Source organism: Aythya ferina (assembly GCF_964211825.1).
Source record: "Aythya ferina genome assembly, chromosome: 5".
Lineage (NCBI taxonomy): Eukaryota > Metazoa > Chordata > Aves > Anseriformes > Anatidae > Aythya > Aythya ferina.
In genome coordinates, this window is record NC_140301.1 from 16,092,825 (window position 1) to 16,119,590 (window position 26,766).

General features: G+C 47.1%; 1 protein-coding gene and 1 long non-coding RNA gene across 4 annotated transcripts in view; both read right to left on the minus strand.

The window, feature by feature from the left end:
- Window positions 1-240: 240 nt before the first annotated feature.
- LOC311437232 lies at window positions 241-4,376 on the minus strand. The gene is made up of 5 exons (XR_014693378.1): window positions 3,968-4,376; window positions 3,115-3,207; window positions 2,653-2,767; window positions 2,161-2,257; window positions 241-758 (listed from the first exon to the last, which is right to left on the minus strand). It is a non-coding gene; the product is annotated as an uncharacterized lncRNA (long non-coding RNA).
- A 4,702-nt stretch (window positions 4,377-9,078) lies between these two features.
- PRR5L (proline rich 5 like) overlaps window positions 9,079-26,766 on the minus strand; it is a 95,566-nt gene continuing 77,878 nt past the window's right edge. For all 3 annotated transcript variants that reach the window (XM_084522158.1, XM_084522159.1, XM_084522160.1), the window contains 5 exons: window positions 24,339-24,396; window positions 21,126-21,217; window positions 17,631-17,771; window positions 17,068-17,194; window positions 9,079-11,886 (listed from right to left, as the gene is read on the minus strand). In XM_084522158.1, coding sequence (XP_084378284.1) covers window positions 11,504-11,886; window positions 17,068-17,194; window positions 17,631-17,771; window positions 21,126-21,217; window positions 24,339-24,396 — 801 coding nt within the window. In that variant the 3' untranslated portion in view covers window positions 9,079-11,503. The remainder of the gene's footprint in view (window positions 11,887-17,067; window positions 17,195-17,630; window positions 17,772-21,125; window positions 21,218-24,338; window positions 24,397-26,766) is intronic.

Genomic DNA, 26,766 nt, shown 5'->3' on the forward strand with positions numbered 1-26,766 from the left:
TCACTACTAGAAGATACAGCTAGTGCAAGTCATTACTAGAAGATAGAGATCGTGTAATTGATAATAAACTGTTTGTGTGATCATCCTGTAATTTAAGATGCAGCTCTGAAAAGTAATTAACATTATCACCTGCGTGGCCACATCCTGCATGCTTGTTACATTAGTAGCAAAGACAATGATTTGAAGCTTTGGTGCAAGTCAAAGGGAATTTCTCTGTCAGTAAGAGAAATAAATGTTTGTTTTGTGGCAATCTGCTAATTTATTTCACCTGCAGCATTCTTCTGGACTTTTTAACAGCAGCTGCAGGTAGGAGAAACTTGATCTCTGACTCCATGCCCTTCAGAGTGTATAATTTCCAAGACTCAAATTCCTCTGAGGAAATTTGGTGGTATTTACTAAGAGATAATGTCTAACACAGCACAGTTAAATATGATTTATATTTCAGTCTGGATGAAATAAGGATGATGGCTGGTGAGTTATGCCTCTTGTACCTCTTGGCTCAAAAGAGAAAGAACGAGAGAGAGAAAGAGGGGGAGAGGGAGAGAACCACACTCCTACCACTGAAAGAGGAAATAGCTAGCAGGAAGAATGACCATGACCAAAGGAAACACTGCGCTGTCACCACCCCAGTCTCACCCTCTTAGTTTTCCCACCACTGAGCCTTTGTCTGTTCCACCTGGAAGGACTAAGTCAGTCTGTCCTGGACAGAGTGGGTTCTGGTGCCACCGCCGCCATTACACCACTTGAGTCTTTGTGACCTGGAACACAAAATTCCGGGATCTGTGGTCATGTCTTTTTTTCTTCACTGGCTTTAATAATTAAGTGATGTTTAATATATACTTTTATTTATCTGGTAAAAATACATTCCTGTGAAACAGGTAACTATTTAACAGTTCCTATAAGCTTGTCAGGTCTCAAAATGTGTGAAGTTTTGCTTACTTCTGTCTCTTCCAGTTCACAAGTAGCAATAAAAATAAAAAACTGTCTCTCCTTTTTTTCTTTTCCCCTTGTCTGCAAGGAAGCAGAAAGGGATTCTAATGTAGTAATCATTGCCTTGTGTCCACCCTAACTAGTGTTTATTCCAAGCAGAATTATTATTACCATGGCTTCTCATTCCCTCTAGAAGACTGTACTTCCTCTCCATTTGGGAAAAATACACAGTACTGCCTAAATGAATTTACCTTCCTGCTCTGTGATGGAGGGGGTGGGAGGAACAGATCAAGACAGCAGATAATATAGCACTGTGAAGCTATTGCTGAAAACCTGGAACCCTGCTCCCTTATCTTAGTTTTTTGGGGCTTCTGACTGAACCCATTTGTTCCATTCAAAGAAGCACTCTGGATTTGCAACTCTAAAAGGTTTAGGTTATCAAGTGTTTTTTTTCCCCCCTCTCAAATGGGATGGGGAAATTTCTCAAACTGTGAGAGGAGGAGGCAGTGAAAGAGGAAAATCATTTCCCTGGTAGCTTTAGTCTAAACTCCAACGCATGAGCTACCTTTTCCTTTCAGTTTGTGCTCTGACTCATCTGAGCCAATGCAGCCCAGGAAGGTTCCTGAGATCAGTGGTTTTGTTTTAGTGGAGGAGGACAGCTGGAGCTGCTGCTTTCCTGCTCTTTTGTCACGACCAGATCTTAACTGCAGCTGAAAGTGAGCTGCTCGCTAATGTGACCGTGAATAATTATTTAGGTTGGCACACGGCCCTCTCCTCAGCCATTCTTCAAGAGCTGCAGCACAGGAAAGCCCTGGTCTACTCAAATTCCTAAAGATCCTTGAGACTGGTTGATAGTTTTTCTCTGAGCTACCAGCTGGTTTGACTGAGCTCAGCCAGATGCAGGCCTGTAATTAAATGAATTAATAGGCCATACGTATATTTTCTGGTGGCCTTTTTTGAGAGTCTTACTTAAAAATGAAAGGTCAAAGGCTCCAGGAGGGCAATGTTTAATTGGAGCAGTGTTTTGGCAGTTGGGAAGTGACAATTTTGGAAAAAAATCCCGCATTTTCTCACCTTATTAAAAGTAGAAGTGCTAGCTCACTAAACACCTTGTGATGAACTGTCCAACATTTTTTATTTCCTTATCCCTCGATACAGAAACCGATTTCCACGCAACTTACTTGCTATTTAATATGCTTTAAAAAAATAAAGCAGCAAGAGAAACCTTACCTTATATCAGTTGATTTGCAGAGAAGTGTGTCCTTTGCAGAGTCCTGGCAGTTCTGCTGCAGACTCATGTTGGTTCCTTCTTGGATTTCCTTTCTGCCTTCAGAAGAAAACATCCCTTTCTGGGACTGCCAGCACCAGCTCCGTAACAGTGGGCGGGAGGGCACCAGGGTGCCTACAATTTGTTCTGTTCCTAAACGTGAAGTCAGTGAGCGTGACTTGTCAAGCCCTAGAACAGCATGCTATAGCTTAGACCTGTAATTTCCATGTTGGTATTCAGTCATGCGTTCACTGTATTGTTTCATCCAAGATTTACCTTTGTTTCTGTTGATGCTTTTAAGAAAGGGGTAGTACCAGCTCCATGAATCGTGACTCTGCTAGCACTGCATCAAGGAACCAAGCTACTGCTAAGGAATAGTGGCACACGCACGTTCTCCCAGTTTCCATATTACACCAGGTGTGATGAACTTCACATAATGTGAAGTTCAGACTTACTTCAGTAAGCACCTCCGGTATGATTCACCTCCTAGAAACAGCTCCTTGGGCTAAAGCTGTGGATTCTTCATGCCAATACTCTTTGCATAGGCGCATATGCCTGTCCTCATGCATCCTTCCAGTTTTAAAAAAGAAAAAAAAGTGAATTGATATTTAAAATTTAACTCAAGACAGTACAATAAAATGGTGCCTTTGACAGGGAAGATTTAGCTGCTCTTAAATAGGTTTTAAAAATAAAATTAAGTTCTGTCTTTCCTCACAGATGAGCTGATTTGGGGCAGAAAGACCAGAACCATTTCAGACTATGACAGAAGCGAGCATGTGAATGCAAAGAAACCATACCATAACTTCTGCCTGTTTCTGATGCTAACAATATTCTCAGTCCAGCCGTAGGCACAGATCGTCCCCAGGTCTGTCCCTCTGAGCCAGATCTGTGTGTCCCACACCATCACACATTCCTACCTGAATCAGAGAAGGTAAAACAGGGCTAAGTCCTCTTGATTCTTTTCCAGCATCTGCAGTGAAGTGCTCCTCTGGAATTACGGAGTCAGACTGCTGGAGGGTATCAAAATGTATTTCAAAGATCCCGTGCCTAAATTTTCTCTTAATTTTAATCATTGTCACTGGACAAGGCTTGTTGCTCCTTGAAAAGATAGCTGAATAAAGCACCACCAGGCTGCGTGAAGTGAGGATGATGCCATTTACAGAGGCCACCTCAAGGAATGGAGCAATGAACAGGGTGCACAGACCTCACCCTCTCTCTCAGTTACTCCTGAAATGAAAAGTTTTTGTCAATTTACTACTACCTTTGCACCTATTTTGGTCTAGGATTCCTACTGCAAAATTAAATTCAACTCCTGAAAGTCTGTGAATGCTAACAAAGAGTCAAAGTAATGAGGCCTTTTCAGAAAGAAGGTGTGCTGGCCTGCAAAGTTCACTGCCAAAACACAAGTACTTGTCCAAAGATAAAGAATCCCAGCTCACGAACAATTTTCTCCAGGATCTGGCAGGATGTAGCCTGCAAAACCATAAGCAGGTAACCTACACCCATCCCACTGTCCCTGCAGACAGCATGGCAGACAAATTCTAACAAATTCAGAGCTGGGGGTCTTCCAGCACACCAAAACATCAAGAGATCCAGCTGATGCTGAGTAGAAAACACACGTTACCAGTGAAGTATCCTGCCCTTGGTGCGTCTTGACCACCATCATTTACCCTGAATATCTGTCTCTTCAGAAGACTGCTTAAGCAGGCCTAATTTAAAAACACCTAAAACTTCCCTGACAAAAGAGATCATTTTCTTGGAAGTCATTACCAGAATAGAAAGGGCTTGGTCATCGTCTAATTTGTCACAATTTCTCTAAATAGCCCAGAAAGATGGTATGACTCGATTTCCCCTCTCATTTAGGCCTCAAGGTCTGAGATGTGGAGTATTTTAGTTTGGTCTCAGCTGCAACAGCTTTTTGCAGCCTGGGGCCCATCATGCCAAATCTTTCTCATCAGCTGGGAGCTGTTAATTTAATTTAGCCCTGAAGATACAACTGCCAGCACTTTCAGCCTGCTTCAGCTCATGGTACTGATTGGCTTGAGCTGGCACTGCAAGGCCGTGTGCCCGGCGTGTCACCACAGCGCTGCCAGCCTGCCCCGCAGGCCCGCCGGCCACCATCACACCCCATCTCCTGACAGGACAAGCTGGCGCCCAGCAGGGAGATTTTTACTTTTGCCTGGGCAGAACGTCTTTACTGAGTTGAGTTTTTCCACAGACAAAATCACCCTGTTTTTTTAATCCTCATCTCCTCCAACAAGCAGCGTCTCTTTGGGCTGTGGAAAAAAAAAAAAAAAAAAAAAAAAAAAAAAAAGCCAGGAGGCCATGCCCCTTTCCTGTGCCGTTTGATCCAGCAGCAGCGAGCTGCAGGCACCAGCACACCTCCGCTGCCACCAACATGTGCAAAACCCATCCCCAGCCCCGGATCTCCTGCACGGCCAGAGCCTGGGGCTGTGGGGGAGTGCTCGCTCTCCCACATTTTCAGTGGATGAATTTCCTAACCCATTTCCTTCTCTAATTTCCCAGATGCTCTTTCTCTGAGCAGGCCCCAAGGCCACAGCTCATCCCTGAGCTGTGGTGGGAGGCACAGGAAGGGACAGCTCTGGGTGACCGGTTCTGACATGAAACAAGGCAGGAGCAGGGGTTTCCCCTCTGATATGTGCAGAGCTACCTGTGCCTGCTGCCGAGCTCCACCAAGTGCCCTTCAGCCGATCTGTTACAGTCAGTTTACCCCTCCATTTGCTTCTTCCCTTCAAGGCCATGAGGTACCCTTGTGTACCCTGCACGCTGAATCCCTGAGGGGGCCAATGGATAATTTCCTCTCACAACAGCGTCCCCCTGCTGTCCAGTGACCTAAATAATAGGCCTCTCCCACCCAAGCTTCTCATAGTACATTTCTCACTGGCAGCTTTCTAACAGCATTGCGGGTTTTGCACTCAATTACCCGTGTCCAAAGCAAACCCGAGATGCCAGCATTAGCGGCAGGACCAGGAAGATGGGGGACAGGAGGCAATTTGTAAGGACTCACTGACTACGGGCACGGCTGTGGCTAACCCAAAAACGTCATCTCCTGCATATCAGAGTGCATATCCCCATTTTGCCTCAGAGACCGCCTGTGGCATTGAGCACTGGGAGGCTTGGCCTGTGGGTGCTCTCCTCCCCCAAAACAGCCACCTCCACAGCCACAGCAGACAGGAGCTGCACACACCCTCACACCTCTTGAACATGGAGCTGAGTCCTCATCACCACCGCCAAGCCGGAGGTGTGGGCAGAGAGCTGCTGCCCTCTGAAGGCATCACTCTCTGCAGCTGATGACAACTGGTTGGGGAAAAAAGGAGAGACAAGAGGGGGCAGATCTTAACCAATTTCCGCTCCACATTGTACATCAGGAGCAAAGGAGGATGGCAGTAATGATGCGGGCAGACAGTGGGTCAGCTAAAGCATCATGGAAAGATAAAGGAATAAGCTTTTGAAGAGGAGCTCTTCTTTTCCTCTGAGGGCCTTGTTCAGGCCAGCTTGTGCACTTCAATAAGCTAGGAGGGGACAAAGGGGAAGGCGAGAGGCTGGATGCTGCAGGGGATGAGATTTTGGGTAACAGCAAAGTTTGGGGTGGGGAGGAATCAGGGAATCAGGCAGCAGCACTGTGTGACCCACTGTCACCCCGGCGCATTGCTGCCTCTGGGGAAGCTTACCAAGCCACAACATAATTATTTATCGCGATACAGCCGCAAAACCTCACACCTGTGTTTACACAACCTCTGCAGCCTGCCACAAGCAGAGCTGCTCAGGACCTTACCTCCTTTTGTCACAGACCCAGCAGCCCTGGCCAGCAGCTCCAGCTGGTCTGCGCTCAGGACCTGGGCATCCATCTCTGCCTCTCCAGCCTGCCGCCAGGTCTCAGGGAGAAAGACATCTCACGTTTAAGGCCCTCAGGAAAGACTGATAGCCAGCACCAGGCTGGACAGCATGGAGGAGCTCCATCTCCTATGAGCTATCAAAACATGTGTTGCTCAGCATGCGATAGCTGCCCCTCCCTGCTATCTTCTGAAAAGAAACAGGACAGGGGAATATCACAAAAAATCCCCCTCCTCTCTTGTCTCCCCAGCACTCACGCAAGTTTGTAAAGGAAAGTCATTCTGAATCCCCAAGATTAAAAGTCCCAGATGCTCATCTAAGCTCCCATCTCCACCAAGGCAAAAACCAGGATTAGAGCAGGGTATTTCTCATAAACACAATGCATATACATGTACCAACTAAGGTGGACTTTTTGCACACACTTACTCCTTTTTCCCCTCTGTCTTCATTCATGACCTGGCCCTTCCTCATTCAACCTGGTGACACCCAGGTGTACTCAGACACAAATCTGAGTATGCAGGAGCTTTCCAGATACATGTGCCATCAGTTCCCTCCATCAGAACAGCCTCTCCCACCTTTTCATTTGCAACCACACAGCAGATAAACGATAATTCATTGAGCATGAACCTGAAGAAAGGCAGCAGATAGCTCTTGTAATAGTGAAACTGCCCCTTTGAGACACACAAGAGTGAAGGGAGGACTTCTCCAAGAACCATCAATATAGGTTAGTCAATAGCTGTTCAGTGTGAAGTGGATTAAAAATCCACAGTGGAAGAGGGCTTGCTTACCAATAACGGTTATAAATCATCCTAAGAGTCATACAGTGAAGAGGATGTATGGCACCGATCTTGTGGTTTCTCACTGACATTTAATATACATAAACTCCATTACTTTCCACCTAGTCCTGCTGCATCACTGACTTTAAGCCTGAGCATCTCATAACCAGCCTGTCTACTCTTTGAAGAGCCCAAGTAATCCTCACAGAACTCATGTTCTCAGGTTTAAAGAAAAAAAGAAAAAAAAAAGAAAAAAAAATGATTTTTCTTTCCAGTGATAATAGCAACTGCAGCAAACTTCTGGGTGTGAGCCAATGCAGCTGTCTTCATAAATATTTAGCTCAGAAAGAATGATTCGGTGACTCCAAGCAATTTGCCAATGTAACAGAGGTTGTTGCTATACAGTCCATAATAATTATTCCACAAGAATTATGAACTGGCTCTTGGCATAAATGGGAGTTAGCTCTGAAGCCTAATAACAGACGATTTAAAGAGCAGCTCCCTGAATATTGCTACAATTTACAGCTACTGCAAAGCTGCTCTGTACTGTGGTCTGAGTTCAGGGTAGATGAGACCCTTAAGCCATTGTTTTGTTTTGTTTTGGGCTTTTTAAAAGGTTTAATTTGCTTTTGCTGATTGAAAAGTCTGATGACCAAAAAGTAATTAGGCTTCTACGTCACCTTGTGCTATGTCAGTTCTCTGTGAAAAATTAATCTAGCACTCTATTTTTTTACCTGCATGTATTTCTTCTTCCTTGCCCTCTCCTGATACATCCTCCCATACGTGGAGGTGTCTCCTGCACACACACACCCATATTCATAGCCCAGAGAGGGTGTTGGCCATATCCATCTAGGAACTATCGATTGACAACAATTGATTTTCAATTCACTTATTTCTTCACTGTAATCACTATTTCTTTTTATCATTTGAACTTGACAAACACAGCCCGAACTAGTCATACACCCTGAGCTACCACTCCTTCTGTGCTTGGAACAGCTCTCACCAGACCTGGAGAAGAGCTTGGGGCAGGCTGCATCCCCTGGAGGGGTCTAACTTACATCCCAGGGAGGAGTAACCTGACACAACAATTGTACAGCACACTTTCTTAGCTGGGAACAGCGACTGGATGTAGCTCACACAGGTGCTCAAGGTATCTTTGGGTATATTCTATAGGCAAGGAAGGACCGGCAGCCACTTTAAATGAAGAGCACAATTCACAACGACATTGCTATGGAGGTTGGTGTTTGTGAGAGCGAAGGCAGCTGGCTGTGGGTGAGCCCCCAGCCTTGGTACAAGGCACACAGCTTTCTCACAACAGGGTGGTTTGCCACAAAGGGCAGGCTCATGGGAACGTGTACGTTCCCATCTCCCCCCAAACACTGTTGAAACAGGCTGCTCACCAAAACACACGGAGGATTCATGAGTCTGTGGGGAAGGGGCTGGATCGTGGCTCACCTGCTCTGCTGTTCCCAGCCCTAGGTGGGCACTGGGGCTTGTTTGTAAAGGAAATGGCAGCCTGTGGCTCCGACGTTGCTGCCCAGCCAGCTGGGGGCTGAAGAAGCTCTGCTGATGGCCATAAACCATGCTGCTCGCATGTCAGGCATGTATAGGGAGAGGCTGCTTATACTGGGAACAGCCTTCTGCTGAGGTCCTCTCAGTAAGTGTCTGACAGAGTCTCATGGATATAGAGAATGAGTCACTTACCTTAGGAAGAGAAGGCAGCAGGGGCTAACACTGACAGAAGGAAGATTCAGTGAGATGGGAAGTAACTTAATCTAGATACGTGTCTAATTAGGAAATAACACACAGGCGTTTGGAAGTGGTGAGAGAAATCCCTTCTTCCCATCCTGACAGCTTATTCAGGAGGTTTCCTAACATGGACAAACACAGGACAGCAGAGATCTGCCCTGCACCCTGGCCGTGAGCTGAGAGGAGGTGCAATGCCAGAGCAGATACCCATGTGCAAAATGAAAGTTTTTCTCGTGCTGCACTCACCCAGGGGCAGGCTCTGCTCTTGGCTTCCAGGGGCTTGGCCTCAGCAGGCTGCGATCATCCTCAGCAGAGTGCAGGGCGCCGAGCTGCCCCTCTGTCTTCCCCAGTGGTCCTTCGGTGCCAGCCTCCTGCCACCATCACGAAGCCTTTCCAAAGGCTTCCAGGTACACCCAGTCTGCTGGTAACAGGTAGGTGCTGGCAGAGGCTTGTGCCTCCCATGTGCCTGTAGAAGCAGTGCTCAGGACCAGACCCTCAGTGTTGTTTACAGAACAAGTTTCGTTTACTTCAATTTACAAAGGAAAGCCACCAGCTTTAATTTTCCCTAAAAATCAAAACAACTGGGGAAGTGCATGATTCAGAGTGGCTCGGTGCAAATTTTTGCAAAACAACAGGTACAAAATCAAAATAACTCAAATTACACATACATGTACAATAAAAGAAATTCAAGTTAAAACCAGGACTGGATTCCTATTAGCCCTAGAGATGATCCAAGAGTATGGCAGGAAATAAATAAATCATTCTTATTGTCATCATAAAAGAGGGCGCTGCTCACTTATCCGAACGGTTTGGGTATTTACAGAAGGGGAAGGAGAGGAGAAGCAAAGAGAAGACAAGCATTTGTAAGAATGAACTGAAATGCTGCGAGGATGCCACTTCCCCACGTGGCCCCCCAACAGCTAAGAGACAACATCAAATAAGTTGGCCTGATCAGTCCAATTCAGAAATAGGAAGTTGCACCTAGAATCCCCCTAAAGGAAAGGCTGCTTACAGCCACATCTTCCTGCCCCCCCAAAATGTGTGCGCTCCTCCTAGGAGGCAGGCAGCTCGGCTGAATCTCTGTCCTTCAGCATGTCGGCACAGCTGGCGGTCAGAGCGCTGCGTTTCCACAGAGGCCAGCAGCGAGGGTGCCGTAGGTGACTGCAGGAAAACGCAGGCCCGGGCAAGTATCTCAAGGCTTGCAAACCACAGGAAGCAAAGCAACACCTTTATTTATCAGCGCGAGCTGATGCTCAGCGACGCTTTGCTATTTCAGATGCTTTGTTACAAAATAATCATCTGCTTGTGTTTTGCTGCACGTGCTCCTGAGGCCAGTTCCTGACAGGTCTGAGCTGTGCTTTCAGTGCAGCAGAGGTGCCCACCTCTTAGTGCCCACCAGCAGCAGGGCAAACTCTAACTGATGGCATAGCGTGCAAAAAAGAAACGTCCTGAAGGCTCTCCACCTAACCTTCTGTTTCCTTGTCAGGATAGATTTACGTGCAGTCAGTAGCACAGGACTGGTTTCTAGTGGCACTGGTGTTATATCCATATTTTTTAATGGGATTTGACGTTTAAGGCAGCGTTTCAGTTCACCTCTAAGCCCGTAATTACACTTGCAGATCTGCTTAGCAAGACATCAGCAGAGCATCCCGGGGGACTGCTCGAACAGATGGGGTCTGTTCCCACAGAAGCAGCGTGTGAGCGCCGAGCGGGGCTACACAGCGGGCACCGCGGGCTGCAGCGCCTGGCACACGCAGACACTGCCAAGCTGGACCCACTCCTGATCCTCAGAACAAAACCAGAAACAAAGGCTGCAAACAGCCCTCGCTTTACCTTCAGAGACAGGCTGCACTGAGCCAGACACCACTGGAGGTCAGAAGCACTTCACGAATGGCCTACAGAGACGGGCTCCTCTCTGCACCCCGCTGGTTGTCTTTGGTCTCACCAAATCTGCACGTGCCGGGAGCAGCAGCGCAGCCAGGGATGAAATCCTGCATGTCACCTCCTGGGCTGGAACGGGGACGGCCCAGCCTGGAGAGCCTTCTGTTCTCTCCCACACCAGGAGTGCAGACGCTGCTGAGCACTGCCTTTCTGAAGGGATCCATTTAGGTTTTTCCTTTCCTTGCAGCCCCACCACTGCCAAAATCTGGAGAGAAAATTAATGCCGAGTGCCAGGATGCTCAGGACTGTATTTTGTCTCTAATTTACACCTCCCTCCTTTGCATCCAGTTTACACCAGCACCCCCCAAAGACATTACTGGAACTAAAAGTACATTTGAAGTGCTCGTCTGAGGTGCCACGTATATTCATTTCTGTTCAGGTACAGGGGGAAAAAATCTGGTTTCTTCAGATTTGGACTTGAAACCCATGCCCATGGGAGGCAAGCAAAGGACCTCCTTCTCTCACAAGCCGTCTGAGCAGACCTTACTGCAAGGCACAAGTGGTTTCACCCCTGAGTTCAACTTAAAAAAAAAAAAATGCAGTCCTCAGCCATTCCCACTCCAGTGCCAGGAGCAGCCAGAGCATTCAACACGGGGCTTTCTACTGCAGCAGCAAAGAGCAAATGAGTAGCATAAAACCAAGAAAGACAGAGAAAAGCAGAAAGGGGCTAATTTATGTCATACCAGGGAAACAGAAGGAAACCTGAGCTCAGGAGGTTTGGGCTAGTACAGAACAAAAGCTTATATAAAGTAGGCTGCAACGCTCAGCTTTGCAGCCCTCAGTGCTCGTTCGGGAGCAGGCTGGTACCTCTGTCAACAACGATCACAGACAGGAAAGAAAAACAAATCGAGCATTCCCAAACAGACATTAGGTCCCACGAGGCCGTTTCAATGAGGAGCAAACACGAGTTTTCCTCTTTTCCCGGTGGGGACAAGACTGTTTGTCCAGCTTAGTGCACGCAGTCCTCCTCTCCTCAGCCAGACTTCTAGCTGACCGAGGTGCAGTTCAGCTCTGCAGAGTCCTGCCTCCCTGCGGCCATGACGGCCTCAGGCCCGTCAGCAATACTGGGCTCGCTGGAGCACTGCCTGTGGCTGAAGCTGGGCTGCAGGAGGAGGCATTTGTCGCTGCTGTCTGGCTCCTCGATCACCATCCCCGTGTGCATCATGGAGGCCATCGCCAGGAGCTGAATATCCGAGTGAGCGTTGGCGACGGTGTGGCGCCGGATGCTGCCGCATTTCTCCAGGTAAGCCTCCCCCTCCTGCTCTGTCAGCGGCGTCAGGGCCATCTCGCTGGGCTGCCGACTCGTCACCAGGTGAGACGAATAGCTCAGCGCGCCAGCCTTGGGACGGGACCTGGAGTAGCGCCGCTCTGGAAGAGAAGAAGGAAGCAGGAACCATCAGCAGGGCTCGGGCAAAGCCTTGTCTGAGCTGCGGGGCTGGCCGCAGGGAACGGAGAGCGCTCAGCTGGCAGCCACGCTGAGTTTGCCATCCTGGTGCCACTGCTCAGATGCTCTGCAGGGCATCCTGCCAGGGGGTTGGGAAGGAAACACCCCCCACTCCGCTGCCAGGCAGCAGAGCTGCTGCCTGCAAGAGAAGCAAGCCCAAAAGCAATGGGTGCAGCAAAGGAGCATTCTTCAGCTTCCTGATTGTCCTCCAATGTACAGAGAGGGTGAGGGCAGAGCAGAAGCTCCCACGTGCAAGTTCTCTAAAATCAGTGGCACAAGTTCCCAGAGAAACATTTGGTGAAGACCTGACTCGCCATCCTTCTATCTGGAAATTTTCCCTCAGGAGATGCCATCAGCTGGTGTCAACCTGACATTCCCAATGCCACCATTGCACTGCCTCTCTGGCTGCTTGGAAAGGCTGTGCAGGTAGCACCATCCCACTGCATTTTTTTAAAGATCACACAAGGAAAAGAACATTTCATCCAATTCTGAAACACGCCTGCATTTGGGGTTAGGCACTGAAAACACCTGACAGTGCACAGCACAACAGCCTGGGGGGGGACAGACCATTCAGGGGGACAAGCGAGTCTCCTGGTTTAAAACTTGAGCCCCAGGCATGGTCCCCAGCCCCACTTCCTGAGCGCTGTTTCAGTTCTGACACTGAAAATTTTAAGAAAAGCTGGCATCTGGGTTTTTGCCTTGGGTCCCCTGGCAGGTTTAATCAGACACCATCACTTCTCACCTCCTGTCTGCCACCGCCACGCAGCATCGCCGTGTGGTGATGAGCACCCCGTGACCTGCCCCCAGGGCAGCTGACAAAGCTATTCCCAGCCTGCGTGTGCATCTCACCAACTTCCTTGAAGCACAGGGTCTCATTTCCTGAAGTCAGAAGCCTTGCAGACTACGTACAATACTTCCTCCAAGACCGCAAAGCGTAAGAGACAGTAACAAAATTCAAAGCAGAGCACTCATCGCGGAAGGTTATGAAACAGTTTTGGAAGCTTGCATCAGTGAGAAAGGCAGAAAACAAACTTGGGATTGTTACAGGGAGGAGTGGCTGAGCAGCCAAAACCCCACCACTGGCAGCAGCCAGGCGATGACAACGCTTCACCCCGCTGCTCTCAGCCGTGCTCATTAGGATGGTTTGGTTCCTGCTGCACTTCAGGGAAGGCACAGACGAGGTTTTGAGCACCGGCACTGCCAGACCCAGACCTGCTCAGCTCTGGGGCTGAGAGGCTAAAGGGAGGCCAGTAGCTTCCCGAGGTTGGGTTCATCACAATGCCCCATTCCACAAATGAACATTTCCATTCTGCCTGTCCTGCCTTGCCTTCAGCTGCGCAGAGGTTTCTTGGCCAGCGAGAGAGGCCTGAGGAGATCCAGCTGAACTGAGCCATGCACCAAGCTGCCCATTCTCCAGACTCCATCACTGAAGGTTTTGCAGGCAAAGGCAAAATCTTTGCTCTTCTCTGTTCCTAAACAGCACATTTAAATATGAAAACATGCTTCATTTAAACAGAGACAGCTTGCAGCACTTCCCAAAAAGCTGGGATACACAGGGAAAAGAAAAATCATGGCCATGGCCTGATGTTCACCTAATAAATAAAAATGTTCCCGTGAGAAAAAAAATGCCAGCTTGTGTGTAAACTTTTAGTGCTGCTGAAACAGCCGAGCCCGATGACCTGAGAGATTAAAGTCCACTGAGAGCGAGCACAGAGAAGGAAGCAATAACATTTAATTACTCCTGCCCAGCCTGGCTACCCTGCGGGCACGGACGCTGGAAAATTGGTCCTGACATCCTCTGCTGCTACATCCCTGGCTTCTGTGGCAAAATGGTCAACAAGTGTCCCTTGCTCCATCACCTACTGCAGCAGTTTGCACTCTTCCCCCCAGACCTGTAGCAGCATGGAACAGGCGTGCTGTGCTGCCTGCTGTGTGCAAAATAAAGCAAAGGCCCTGAGCTCCGTGAGGCTGAAGTAACCACCGTAACCCAGATACACCGCAAGGGCAGAGGAGGCACACGGCAGCTGAGCTTGCAAAACCACCCATGAATCAGGGTGAACGTGCGTCCACGTGTGGTATTTTCTCCCCACAACAGCAAAGGCATTAAGCAATGCCTTCCACAGATGATTTTTGTGCAACAAAGGTAAAATCCTTTACGATGAGAGCCAGATAAAAATTAAGCTAAGCTCTGAATATACATTTACTGCTTTACTTTCCTCCCTTTAATTGCTTGATAGAGCAATCACAGTTCCCTGTAAAATTTCAAACAGCCTGCAGCTCTTGCACAACCTCCAGCTACGAACCGATGGCCGAGAAGCATCAGACTGTGAGACACCTTCCAGCTTTGTTTTCTGCGAGCCACCTGTCCTTTATCTCTCTCTTATCTCGTTACGCAGTGGGGCACTGCCTCACCTCTGTAACGCTATGTATGCATCGTACCAAGTCACCACAAGAGCTGTAAGGCACAGAACTCCATCCGGGTAGACAAAGTCTGAAAGGAAAAGAAGCACAAAGCAGCTGAGTGCTGACACAACACACACCGGTCTTGTCCTAGGAGCTTTCTCACTCGAAATCGTCCTCAGAGTAGTCCTCTGGAGAGAAAAGCATCTCAGGTTAATGCTCCCAAACCTTGCTGCCCAGAGCTATGCTCCAGCATGCTCCGGGACTGAAGTTCAGCCACAACCACATCGTGGTGCAGAAGGCAAAGGAGCTGGCAGAGAACTCGAACATTAATTCTCGGGTTCCCATGGGCTTCTAGAGGAAAGGAAGTCATCTCACCTCTCAGGGACCACTGTGCACCTTGCCAATGGCCACAGAAGATGCTTTCTAAAGGGAACTGTCATACAGTTTTTCAGGAATTTTTGCAGGCAACCTCAAATCAGCAATAATATTATGTTTAATATGTGGGGGAAATAGGGTGAATGTTTTATCTTCTTCCCCATTTGTACTTTAAACATTGTTTCTCAGACAACTGGATCCACCCGGCATACATCCTTACAACGCAGGTTGTGGCTCATTTACATGGCAGAAGCAAGAAGGGTGGGTAACAGGAGAGCAGCACAGCACAGCCAAATGAACACAAACCAGCTGAAGCAACTGCACCCCGATGCTTCTGCCAACGCAGGGGTAACAACAGAGCTCAGAGGTAAAAGTGGGCAGAGTGCAGCCTGCCTTTGGTGTCTGGGTTGGGTTTGGGGATACAGCATTCTTCCCCACGCCCCATCTTGACTTTGTAATTTGTGACTTTGCTGAGGGAGGCTGCCTGCCTCGAATCCCCTCTGCGAGCTGCTCTGCTCCCCACACGCCTATTCCTGCTGCACTCCTCTCTGGGTTTATATCAAGTTTAACATACTGCAGCCTTGAAGGCCAAAGCTTTGTGTCTGTTTGCAGCCACGACAAGATACCTCCTTCAGTCACATTTCCCAACACCCGTGCATCTTGAAGGCTGCAGTCCTGGTGGCAGTTTGGACTCCAGTGAGAACACAGGCACACCTGAGGCCCAACTGCGTGTTTCACAAGAGCTGCTACAGAGCCACTGTATGGCAAGGAGCCTTCTGGGATTCCCATCACTACTGACTGCCCAGCGGGAGAATAACCTCGTTCTGAGAAAGCACAAAGGTGACAGAAAGAGAGAAAGAGGAAGAGAAAGAAATTTGATGAGAAATGGCAGTTACTAAAAGAAACGACCACCACAGGAGCACTTTGAAAGCGACAAGATTATCTGCAGAAAGGTGCTGCTCTTTGTCAATGCTCTGTAATGCAAGCACAAGTTATTTCTTTCCTTCTGCTCAGCACAGGGTGGAGCAAGGGCAAAAGGCCTCCCTGGGAACATACACAAATAAATCAGAGCTAAAATCAAAGCAAGCACAATGATTTTGAGGCACATAAACTTTACAAGGCCAGTTCATGTGGATTTTTGTTTCATGACACTAGTGCTTTGTGCAGCTGGCAGGAACCCAGGATGGCTAGGAACTTCAGCACGAGTCAGGCAGCTACACCTCACGCTATCCCGGCAGCATGCAGGCATCCATAAACAGCCAAACAAATTTGCTCAACATTTATGGGGGTTTGTGGTCTAGATCTAGCCTCAGATGAGGTCTGCAACTCAATGCTGAAGAATCTAACCATGTTAACTTGTATAAAAGATACCTTATTTATTTGCCCAACAGCTACAAGAGCTGACACAGATCATCCGAGTCCTGAAGTCCTTCTGCCATAAGACCATCCTTCACCCTGTGCTACTGAGGCATAATACAAGACAGGCTGCGTGTCTTCAGCTACCTTAGGGCTGCCACGAGTGTATCCAAGTAGAGGCTGCAGCTTATAAAGTGCCACAGAACAGGAGGGGGACTGGAGCTTTCTTCACTTGCTCCATTTAAATCTTCATGGTTACCAAACCAGGATTGCCAGAACTATTCCTTAGCTGGTCGATCTTTTCTTGCTCAGCATAATTGTGAGCAGAGCTCCTGGATCACGTCTAAAGTTTTCCACAGTAAGCACGCCCTTTCTGAAGTGCAGTGCCAGTTCTCTCTCCTAGCCCCATCTATCCACAACTGAAATACAGATTTTCTTTTTAAAGAGTCCTCAGATTGAAGAAAGACTCCATGAAATAAAAAAAAAAATAAAAATACAAGAGTAATCTCTCAGGATAAGTAAACAAGAATTTAGCTGGCTGTAAGGGTGGTGGATGCAGCAGTGAGTGCAGGAGTTGAGGCAGTCAGTGCAGGTTAGCAAGCAGGAACAGAGAGCAGGCAAAGAACGGGTGGAATCTCTCACCAGCAAGAGAGGGTGAGGGCAGCACATCAGGCATGGACCAGAGAGAGCAGCTTTAAAATCCCAACGGCCTTGAGAAAGAGGGGAGATTTTGCATGTGTGGACAGTGGCAGGGCCTTTATAGTTCACTCAGTGAGGGAAAATAAAAACCATACCGTTCAGAAACATATTAATCAGGACCTTCTCAGGAGTGCTTTAACCTTTGCTTTCTCTCTCACGTAGTCATGAACTGTTTCCTTTTCTAGCACCGATGTGCACTGCCTCACGTTAGCTGACATTTGTACCCCAGTAAGAGTGTTTGAAAGAGTTTGTGCATGGTGCACACATCTTACCAAGCAAGCAGGTGCCACCAGAAAAGCTGTGGTCCTCGCACAAACCCAAGTACGGCGACACCACCTGCTTCACCAGTTCTTCCAGCTGGAGGTAGCCCTCACTAGGGCCAGTGGGCTCGTGGACACTCTGAAATTCAAACACGAAAAGCCAAGGTTACCCTTACACGACTTGGAGTAGGACTCACCCGGTCATTACAAAGCTGACAAACCAAAAGAACTGGGGCACAAAGAGGCATTCGGAGAAGCTGGTAGATGACGATGTAGAAATAAGAGTTGTGGGACTGTTCCTAGCTGGGGAGACAAGGCACCAAGGAAAATGCAAACACAAAAGAGCAGAACCTGTCCCTCTCACAGAAATATCCTTACCCATTTCCAGAAAAGTTCAGGGCATTAACTGTTCAAATTTAGCTCTCACTTCTATGTTCACCATTCCCAAATAAGAACACAGTTTACCCATCATTACACCCTCTGACTTCGCCATTCTCCTTTCAAAGATTTGTTTCAGCTAGGTGAGGACAAGAATTGCTACTGGAGTCAGATGAAGCAAACGAGAGGCTCCCCACCTGCAGAATTAACAGCATCTGGACAATGGAAGCTGGGAGCTTCGTCTGGACCAGAGGAAGAATTTCTTCCAACTTCACTTTTAGCAGCACCAAGTCGCGGAAGCCAAGAAGAGCGATCTGACGAATAGTCAACTCCTGACCCTGAAAAACACAGGAGGCAAAAACCCAAGAGTTAGTAAAGGGCCATGGGAGCACCACACTGATAAATACATGCACACAGACAGAAAGGGCCTATCCTGCCCATTGCTGCTGTGGTGAAGCCCCCCAGCTGCTCGGTGTGAAGACTTTTGGCACTTTTTGGTAGCTTCCCACTCAGCCTCTGTCCCACATAAATTCTGGAAGCGGTAACACCTCATCTGAGGTGCCACAAGGTTTGGAGTGAAGCCAAAAAGGGACCTGTATTTCACCAAAAGACTGCATATTCCTGAAACCCAACTGACAGCAAATCTGGTCACAAACATCTGAAGACAGCTGCAGCTGGTGCATTTGACACTTGGAGCTGAGAAACTGCAAAAGATTTGGTAGCGGAAGATGTTGGTACAGAATATTCCTTGACCAAGCCTACCTCTGGTCTGTGTTGGATCCTCTTTCTGTTCAACATCTGCACTTTAGACCTTGCTGATAAGACAATAATCCAGAATGCAGTCCACTGCAGATGTTAGGATTTAGGCTAGAACAAAGCTAATTTGATTGCTTGTACCAACAAAATTTAAAATAATAAAAAAAGAAAATTAACAGAAAATGGAAGCAACCAACTTAATTTCCACCACAAGATGTTCTGTGGCCTTTACCATCAACAACACGAGTGAGCAGGGCTAACAGATGAAGACGTAGTTTTTCTTAGCACACTTAGACACTGTTGGACTCCATTGGGCACTCTGGTATTTGTCTTTCCTTCTGTAAGGCTTCACGTATGTATGACTTCCTCTCGCCCCACTTAACACAGAAATTTTCCTCCCAGCCCTGCCCAGCACTTTCCAGCCTGAAGAGTTTTCCTAGTTCCCTCCAGCCTGTTAATCTCTGCCCTGCGCTCCTTTTTGGAGCCATTTTATAGTCTCCATAACACAACCACCGAGGCAAATATTTAGCTGGAAGGAATTAACACCAGTTAATCATTAATTCATAATGGGTTTAATGTCATAATTAACAGCTTCATCAATATGTAAATATGACCTAAAGCAAGTGGTCTGGCAGGCAGCTTGGCCACAGTGAAAGCACTTTGCTGTTTAAACCATCGCTGCATGTTTGGAATCATCAAGGTGTAGAAAAGACTGGGTTCATATCTCTGAACTGCATTTCAGCAGCTGCACGCTTTATTTATATCACGCAGTTTAGTCCCATTAAGTTCATATCCCATTTCAGAATGCAAACACCTCGGTGTGCCAAACAAAACAAGACTTGCTATTCTTTTTCCACACCAGGTAGTTACATCAACAGCTGAAACTATATAAAAGTCAGTGACCTGTTTACACAGTTTCCCTCTGCACAGCAATTTAACCAACTTGGCTGCTTAAAGGTCATATTTCTGCAACAGCTCTGAGCCTCAGGTTTAAAGTTAGCTGAGATAGGAAGTTACTTCTAGTTACTACATTTGGTAACAGACTCACAAGTTTGGCTGACTTACTTTCATTCTGAATGGAGAGTTGCTGGGATCACAGAAGGCACAACAAAACGCTGACATTGGTGTTGGCATTTACAACAGGGGAGTCACAGGTGATGGCGAACCAACAACGCAAAGGCCTCCTCAGCTACCAGAGTAGCTCATGGAGAACTGCAGCTTGGTGAAAGGGATTTGCTAGATGACCTCTTTTTACATTTGGTGATGTATCAGATAAATAGGCACATATGGTTTCTTAATTGTAGGAAAAGGCCAACCTTGTTATCAGGGCACTGCTCTGGAATAAGAGCAATCATGATTCAGTTTCTCGTGGCTCCAGCAGTTCCCTTTGTTGTAGCCTAAGGCAGCTTACTTTGAGTCAGATCCTTAGACGTATTTATTTAGGGTGTTTAAGTCATTTGTGTAGGACTTAGATACTTGCAAAGCTTTAAATATGTGGTCTGTAACCTTTCAGTTCCTCATTTAGAAAATAACAATATGCCCTTAACATCACAGCTTCTATAAAATCGTTTGGACACGGATTTTGTGACGACTTTCTTACTGCATCTTTGTTAAGACTTCAAAGAACCCCATTATCCCATAGGCACGGCTTCATCACCACCACCACCAAGCTACTTCCAAAAGCTGCACCAACCGTGCAGTAGTTTTTGTTCAGGTTCTCATTAGAGACATTTAATAGCACCAGAGGAGATTTTCTGATAAGTGGAAGAATTATTAGCATCTGCAGACATCACACACAGTTAGCTCAGCTGTTTCTACAGTGCACGGATAGCTGCAGTGCAGACAAACCCCTACATAAATAGATTAGGTCACTCTATGACTGGGAGTTAGTTGCAAAAGGAGAAGAAAAAAAAAAGGAGGATGTTATAATTGTGCAGTCTGAGCTGCCAAGCACCTACCTTTAAGCATCTGCAGCAAGGAAAGAATAAAAATAAACACAGTAAAAAGGTTAGTGTCTGTCTTTACAGAAGTCTTTTGCTCTTTTAGGAAATGCCAGCTTTAATAGGATTAGAGAAAAAGGGCAACCTTTGAGCTTTACATGCTGCCTTTCAAACAATACAAGGGGAAAATAATATTATAAATAAATTTTTAAAAAGGCTCCAGAAAGCACATCTCATGGAACAGGCAAAAGTCAGGAGGAGGCAGCTAGCATTTCACAGAATGTCTACTCATGAAGTACGTTTTTGCTTCTCCTTTGATGGGACAGAAGATCAAAATAGACTGGGAAGGTACTCAGACTGCTTGTATGGAAACCCTCACCAAAACTACAGGAAAAACTGACACAGCTCAACAATTCCAATGGAATAATCAGCTGTAAAATATCCAACGTAAATGGGTCTTACATAAAGTTGTTCATTTGTCCTCTACCCAGAAGCTTACTTGCCCCTATATTAAGAGGCTTTTCCAAAGGCACAACTTGGATATAAGCCCTCCAAAAGTAGTTTGGACAAGTCAGACACATTGGTTTCTGTTCTAGTATTCAGAGGAAGACATCTGAAGACAAGTTGTCAGCGTTGTCATGCAGAGCTCCAGAGATTTAACAATGGAAGAACTTACAACTGCAAATGGTCCAGAGCTTCAGTCCAGACAAAGTACAGCCCGATAATTTCGGTGTACAAGCTTAGCTAAGAACAGAGAGTGGATAGATAAATGGGAATAAACTCAGCTCAAAAGGCCTGGTCGATTTTAGCAGTCCTTCTCAGATAACTAATGTTGACTTGTGCAAACTCTGCTTCCTCCCAGATGTAGTTTAAAGGTTTTGAGACCTGTATAGCCACCAGCCAAACAGTACTGCTGAAACAGAAGTTTTGGTGCACTGTTAGGAGACATCGTAGTTACATTGCTTCACCTGAAGACTGAATTTTAATGGAGATTACCTGGACAGGGTAGAATATTGCCTGGAGTGTTGGAAGAGTCTCTGTAAAGTAGTGATCCCAAATTTCAGACAGGATCTCAATGCGATCCTCACCTACACAAACAGAGATTGGGAGAAAGAAAGAGCTTTAGCAATAAGGATACTAAAATCAGGTTGAATTTTCCCACTGCCCTCTGTGTCCCCAGGTAAGAGATACAAACCCACCCTTCATGTTCCCAGTTTCCTCCCGGAAAGCAGACATAACCCAGCCAAACTTTGCCTTAACTGACAGGGACACAAGGGTGTACCCACGCATTGCTCCGTCACTTACTGCAGAGAGGACAGCTCCGAGCAAAACACGAGACCAGCTCCAACAGAAGTGGGAAGAATGACTTCAAGAGGAAGCATTACCTCCCCTGCAAAGGACTGGGTAATCTCGCTGTTCTAAATTACCAAATTAGCTAATTACTAAGCTAGCAGGGCTAGCAGTGCATAAAGCCAGCATTAGCTGTCCTGCAGCAACCGAGTGGGACCATTTATTAGAGCCAACCCCTCTCCGGCATCGCAGCAGCCTCAAGCACAGCCACAGAAGTCGCGAACTCCTGCAGGCTGTTCCCCCACTGCTCTGACAAGCCACAAAGCCACCGTGCTCCTCTCAGGGCTTCTCCTCTCAAACGTGGCAATTTGGAAGGCTCCCAAGTGAAATCCACTTGTGGTTACCCCTCCTGTGAATCCGCCTCCAACAAACATCCCCGAATGTAAGTGGATATTTAAGATGAAGGCAGACTACGTTATGCAACTCATGACTCCCATAATAAGAATACAACTGTGGTCAAAAGCCTATTATTAACAAAAAATGCTTTACTGAACATAATAGTTTGTATAGACATTTTAAATTATTCTCTTAGGCTTGCCTTACAGAGCTGTATGTTTCTCAGCATTTAGGCCCAAAAAAACCCTCTGAGCTTTTTAGGGGATTTTTCCAACCCCAAAGGCCAAAGTTTTGCAACGTTTTTTTGTTTTATATTAAAACCCCAGAAATTTCAGGTGCAAATACAGACCCACGTTTAATAACATGGGTTTTCTGACAAAATCATTTTCCAGGACACCTTTCACAGAGCCTCAGACGGGGCTCACAAGCAGTCAAGACTCAAGGAGCAGCAAGGGAAGCAGCTGCTCAAGGCAGCTCTGGAGCCTCAGCCTCAAGCTTACATGAGGAACTGGAGCACACACAAAACTGCAACTGGAGGGAGCCTTATCGCTGTGTGCTGAAGTGTTTTCCCCATCTGGAGACTTCCATGCTTGGCAATGGGTCATGTCGTGTACAACACAGCCGGAGGGCAGAGGCAGCAGGACCAGCTTCTGCAGATGTTTCCTTTCAAGCAGAGACCTCACTGACTGCAGGAGGGCTGAGAGGGAAGCATCTCTCAGATATGACACCAGCTTCACAACTGGAGCTCCAGGCACACAAGCAGCTACCCAACACCCCCGCAACAGCCAACCGTAAATGAAAAAGACAACAGGAAACAGATGAATTGAATTCTTAACTTTCTCCCTCTTCTGTCTCCTCCCCAAGACTGTAATGCTTTGGTATGTGGGGCTAGAAATGAAGTGGCATAGACTCCTTTTCCTTCTGAAGGGGAATGGTTTGTTCCTTCAAGAAATCCTAATCCTACAGGCACTGAAAGAGATTCTGACAGACTGGATCAAGAAAAATTGTATTAAAATAAGAGGATGAGATTTGAAAAACAGACACAGTGAAACACTGCCATGCCCTGCAGCAGGAACATGATTCCATCACTGAGTGCTGGGACGGGAGAAATTTTCCAGGAAGACAGCACAAGCTGAGAAGCGCGTGCGAGTTCTTGCTGCTGAGACCGCAAGGCCTGGAACAAGCCTACGGGTTGTGAAAGAAAGGTGACAAGAGACATCTCCTGCAGAGATGCCAGCTTGCACAGGTAAAGTGGCTCTGGTGTCATTTTAAACTGGGGACAAAAACGAGGCACAGGAAGGGGGTTTTGCTGTCTGCCTGGGAAATCTTACCCTGACTGATCTACCTGAGCAGCTGCAAACTACTCCTGGGCTGCTCTCAGCTTATTGCAGGCTGGAAGTCGATCTTCTTCATGCTAAAGCAGAAATCAGAACAATTTTATATGAATACACATAAAACAAAACCTATGATAAGCTGCATGGTGCCTTTTCTGAGGAGCTGGCAGCAGCAGAGCAGGCACCCATGTCCGTGAAAATGCACAATTCTGCTTTTCTTCCCTGCATTACAGAGCCTGTGCCAAGAAGCACACACCAAGCAGGAGGCTGGCAACCGCACAGCTCCATCAAGGTCTGGTCCCACAGCGTGCTGGCCAAACGGAGAGCTCCCTCGATGAAGAACAGTGTGGAGGAGCCCAGCGCCAACAATGACACCAGATTATAAGCGTCGATTGGCATTTAATGACCCAGATACAGCAGGCTGACGATCAGCAAGGGATCTTCCCTACAGGCTACAAAACTGGGTCAAATCAGACGGCAGCCTGGTTTTGAATAAAGCCGTGCCCTGAGCAGCACTCTCTGCTTGAGGAAGGCATTCAGGGCATGACTAACTCCCCCCACAGCCACCCCCGGGAGTTGCTGCTCCAAGCTGGCCTTGGTCCACGGGCTCTGTGGTAGCAAATGTCTGTGCCCCAGTGGTTTGGGCAGAACTTCATCTGTGGTCGGCTTCTTTACTGAAAGACCTCGTTCCCATCCCAGTGCCTGTTTTTTCTTTACGTTTACACAAGGCCTGTTGGTTCAGCTCTCTAAAGCATAATGACACAGTGTTGCTGTAACCCAAATCATGCTTCCACAAGTGCAAAGAGCCAGACTGCAGAGCTGCGAATCACGTTGGGAAATACCAGGCAGAAGGCTCTCAGCACAGTTTCGCAGCAGGATACATGTCCAGCCTAGAACTGATTTGAGCTCAGGGTCAAATGCCACTCAGGACACACACTGCTGCTCTTGTGGTGAAGCCATGGCTGATGTGGCTTCAGCCACACGGGTATTCAAACAGCCCACCATCCATAAACAGCACAGACTGAGTGCAGCCTGGACCCCACAAGGTTGTGTGACCCTCTCAGATGGTACCGGACAGGGCTGCAGGCATTTCAGCCATGCAAGTCATCTCCTCTGGCCAAACATCAAAGCGTGACTCGAAAGGGCGCTCCAAGAGCCCACTCCAGAATGGGTTTCTTTCTGTACTTGCCTTCACACAGCTTAACCTTCTCCTCTATAAACAGCAAGCCTTTCGCAAGGAGCTGGTTCTGCCAAGAGAGAAGAGAGAGACACGCATTTGCCTTTTCCAAGATTTAAAATAAACATGGAAGAATATGTGTGTTTTTTTTCAGATGTTACCCTCTTTACATGCAGTTATCCAATGATTACTCATGCCACAGTTCTAGCTCCCAGCACCGCCACCAGACCTGGTCTCACTGTGAGCTTTGCACACTGTTTGCCAAAACAACCCTGTCCTGGGTCATGGGGAGGGAGTCAAGAAAATAAAATGGTTCTTAACCTAGAGTGCAGCCCCATTAGCTACACCTCAGCCATATGACAGAGGTGATCAAAAGGCCAAATGCTACCAAAAAGTCCCACTTCCTTCTTCGCTACCTCACTGCTTGCCCACACAGTAAGCCAATTCAGCTCCCACATCTTTCTGTCTTTCCCTACCTATTCCCTTTCTATGAGGCTTTTTTCTTTTTTCTTTTTTCCTATATTGAGCAGTTGAATCATCTCAGTGTGCCGTGTCAAGCTGCAGAAGAAAGAGGCAGGAACTACAGTCTTTCTAAATGGTCTTAACTATCACAGATCAGACAGAACAAGATATTAATTAATTAATATCTGTAATTAATTAATTAATATCTGTAATTCTAAATATCTGATACGTATTCAGGTCTCCTTTCCCCAAATGTAAAATTGGTGCAAAAAAAAATGATACCCACCTTTTTGTTCTCCCAAAAGCATGAGGAAAATCAGTTATTCTGAAATGCTCTGAGAATCCTAGAGGAAGGAGCTGCAGAAGGGTAACATGCTATTACTGCATCCCCGAAGGTTCAGTCCCACCACAGAGATCATACTGATAGAAAATAAAGCCTTTGAAAGGACTCAATACCAGGGTAGCACACAATATTCAGAGGTCTCTTGCTTTCTCATGTTCATCCTCCGGCTTTTATTCTTACTGGCTAACCTGGTCAAAGTTGCACCTCTCAACCCATTTATCAGCACAGAAGCAAGGCACATCTGTTTTCAGTCCCCAAGGGCATTGCCTTTACAATATTCTGCCACAGTGCTGCGGCCTCCCGACAGCTGCCGTATCACAAACCTGCCCTTGTGCTGCTGCTCTGGGCATCAGAGCTGCTTCCCATTGTAACCATGCACCAGCCTGGTCATGATACACACAAGCAGGTCACAGCCCCAGCAAAGAGAGCAGCACGCCTCCGCATCCCCCCTACAACAAGAAACTACACTGAACTGGGATACTGCTGAAGGGGGAAAACAATAATTAAATAAAAAGAAACATTGCTCTGTGATATTCTCTGCTTGCACTTCACTTTCCAGAACAAGCAAAAAACTTTCCAGTTACAAGTCCTACTCATTAGCATCAGGTATCATTGAAATGTGTAGAAAAGGAAGGGCTCTTCTTTAAGTAATGTGTCTAATCGAAAGTCTTCTGCAAGTAGATTGAGGCTAATGGACTGAAGAGACACCCCCAAACATCCTACCAGTAAGGAAACATCTCGGGATGCACTGTACTGGTCGGGAATCTCCTTATTATTAGTGATTCCAGACTTCAGTCACGACACAGGGAGGACTGCCCACCCGTTGCACCAGTGGTGAACTCCGTGAGTAGCAGTGATGGTTAAATACCATACCGTGCATCCAAGAGGGAAGCAGTTAATGGTCATGCGTGGTTTAAGCTAATTTAGTCCTGCTAGCAGGAGCCCTCTCTTTTTTGGAATGTGAAACCAAAAATATTTAGAACATTTTAGACATAGAATGTAGGTTCCTTTTAAATAAGTTACACAACAAAACCAGAACACTTTAGGGTCATCACACAGGATGAAGCCGTATTTGAATTGCCCATCCAAGTCACAAGACTTTGACCTTCCCTATTGCTGGCACAAGTGCAAAAGCAATCCTATCCGTGCAGGGCAGTCAAACTACCAAAAATTTCCAGTCTCCCATCCACCAACCCCAGCGATTCCAGCACAGGAATCAGAGCTGACCTGAACAGTCCTGTTTGGCACGGGAACACGCTGAAATTGCCATTCTGCACACAGGCGACTACAGGGAGACAGGAGCCCAATGGACTTTTGCATGCGACCTTCTGAACCTGCTCACGAATAGTGTACAAATGACTCTCATTAACCGTGGTTAAAACGCAGCACCTGCCAACACAGCACTCTGGTAACGTTACGGACAGCAGAGCAGCTGCTTGCAGGTCCCAGGCCACGCGTGGTTTCCAGCTAGGGAGGGCGGGCTCTGGTCTCTGCTGCCACGTCCACGCAGAGGTGCCCACCTGCCCAGCAGAAACTTCTGAAAATAAATAAATAAAAGCCCACTTGTCTGGACTTTCGGTATCCACAGATTGAAACTCTTTTTGTGTTGTTTTTTTTTTTTCTTTTTTTCCCTGC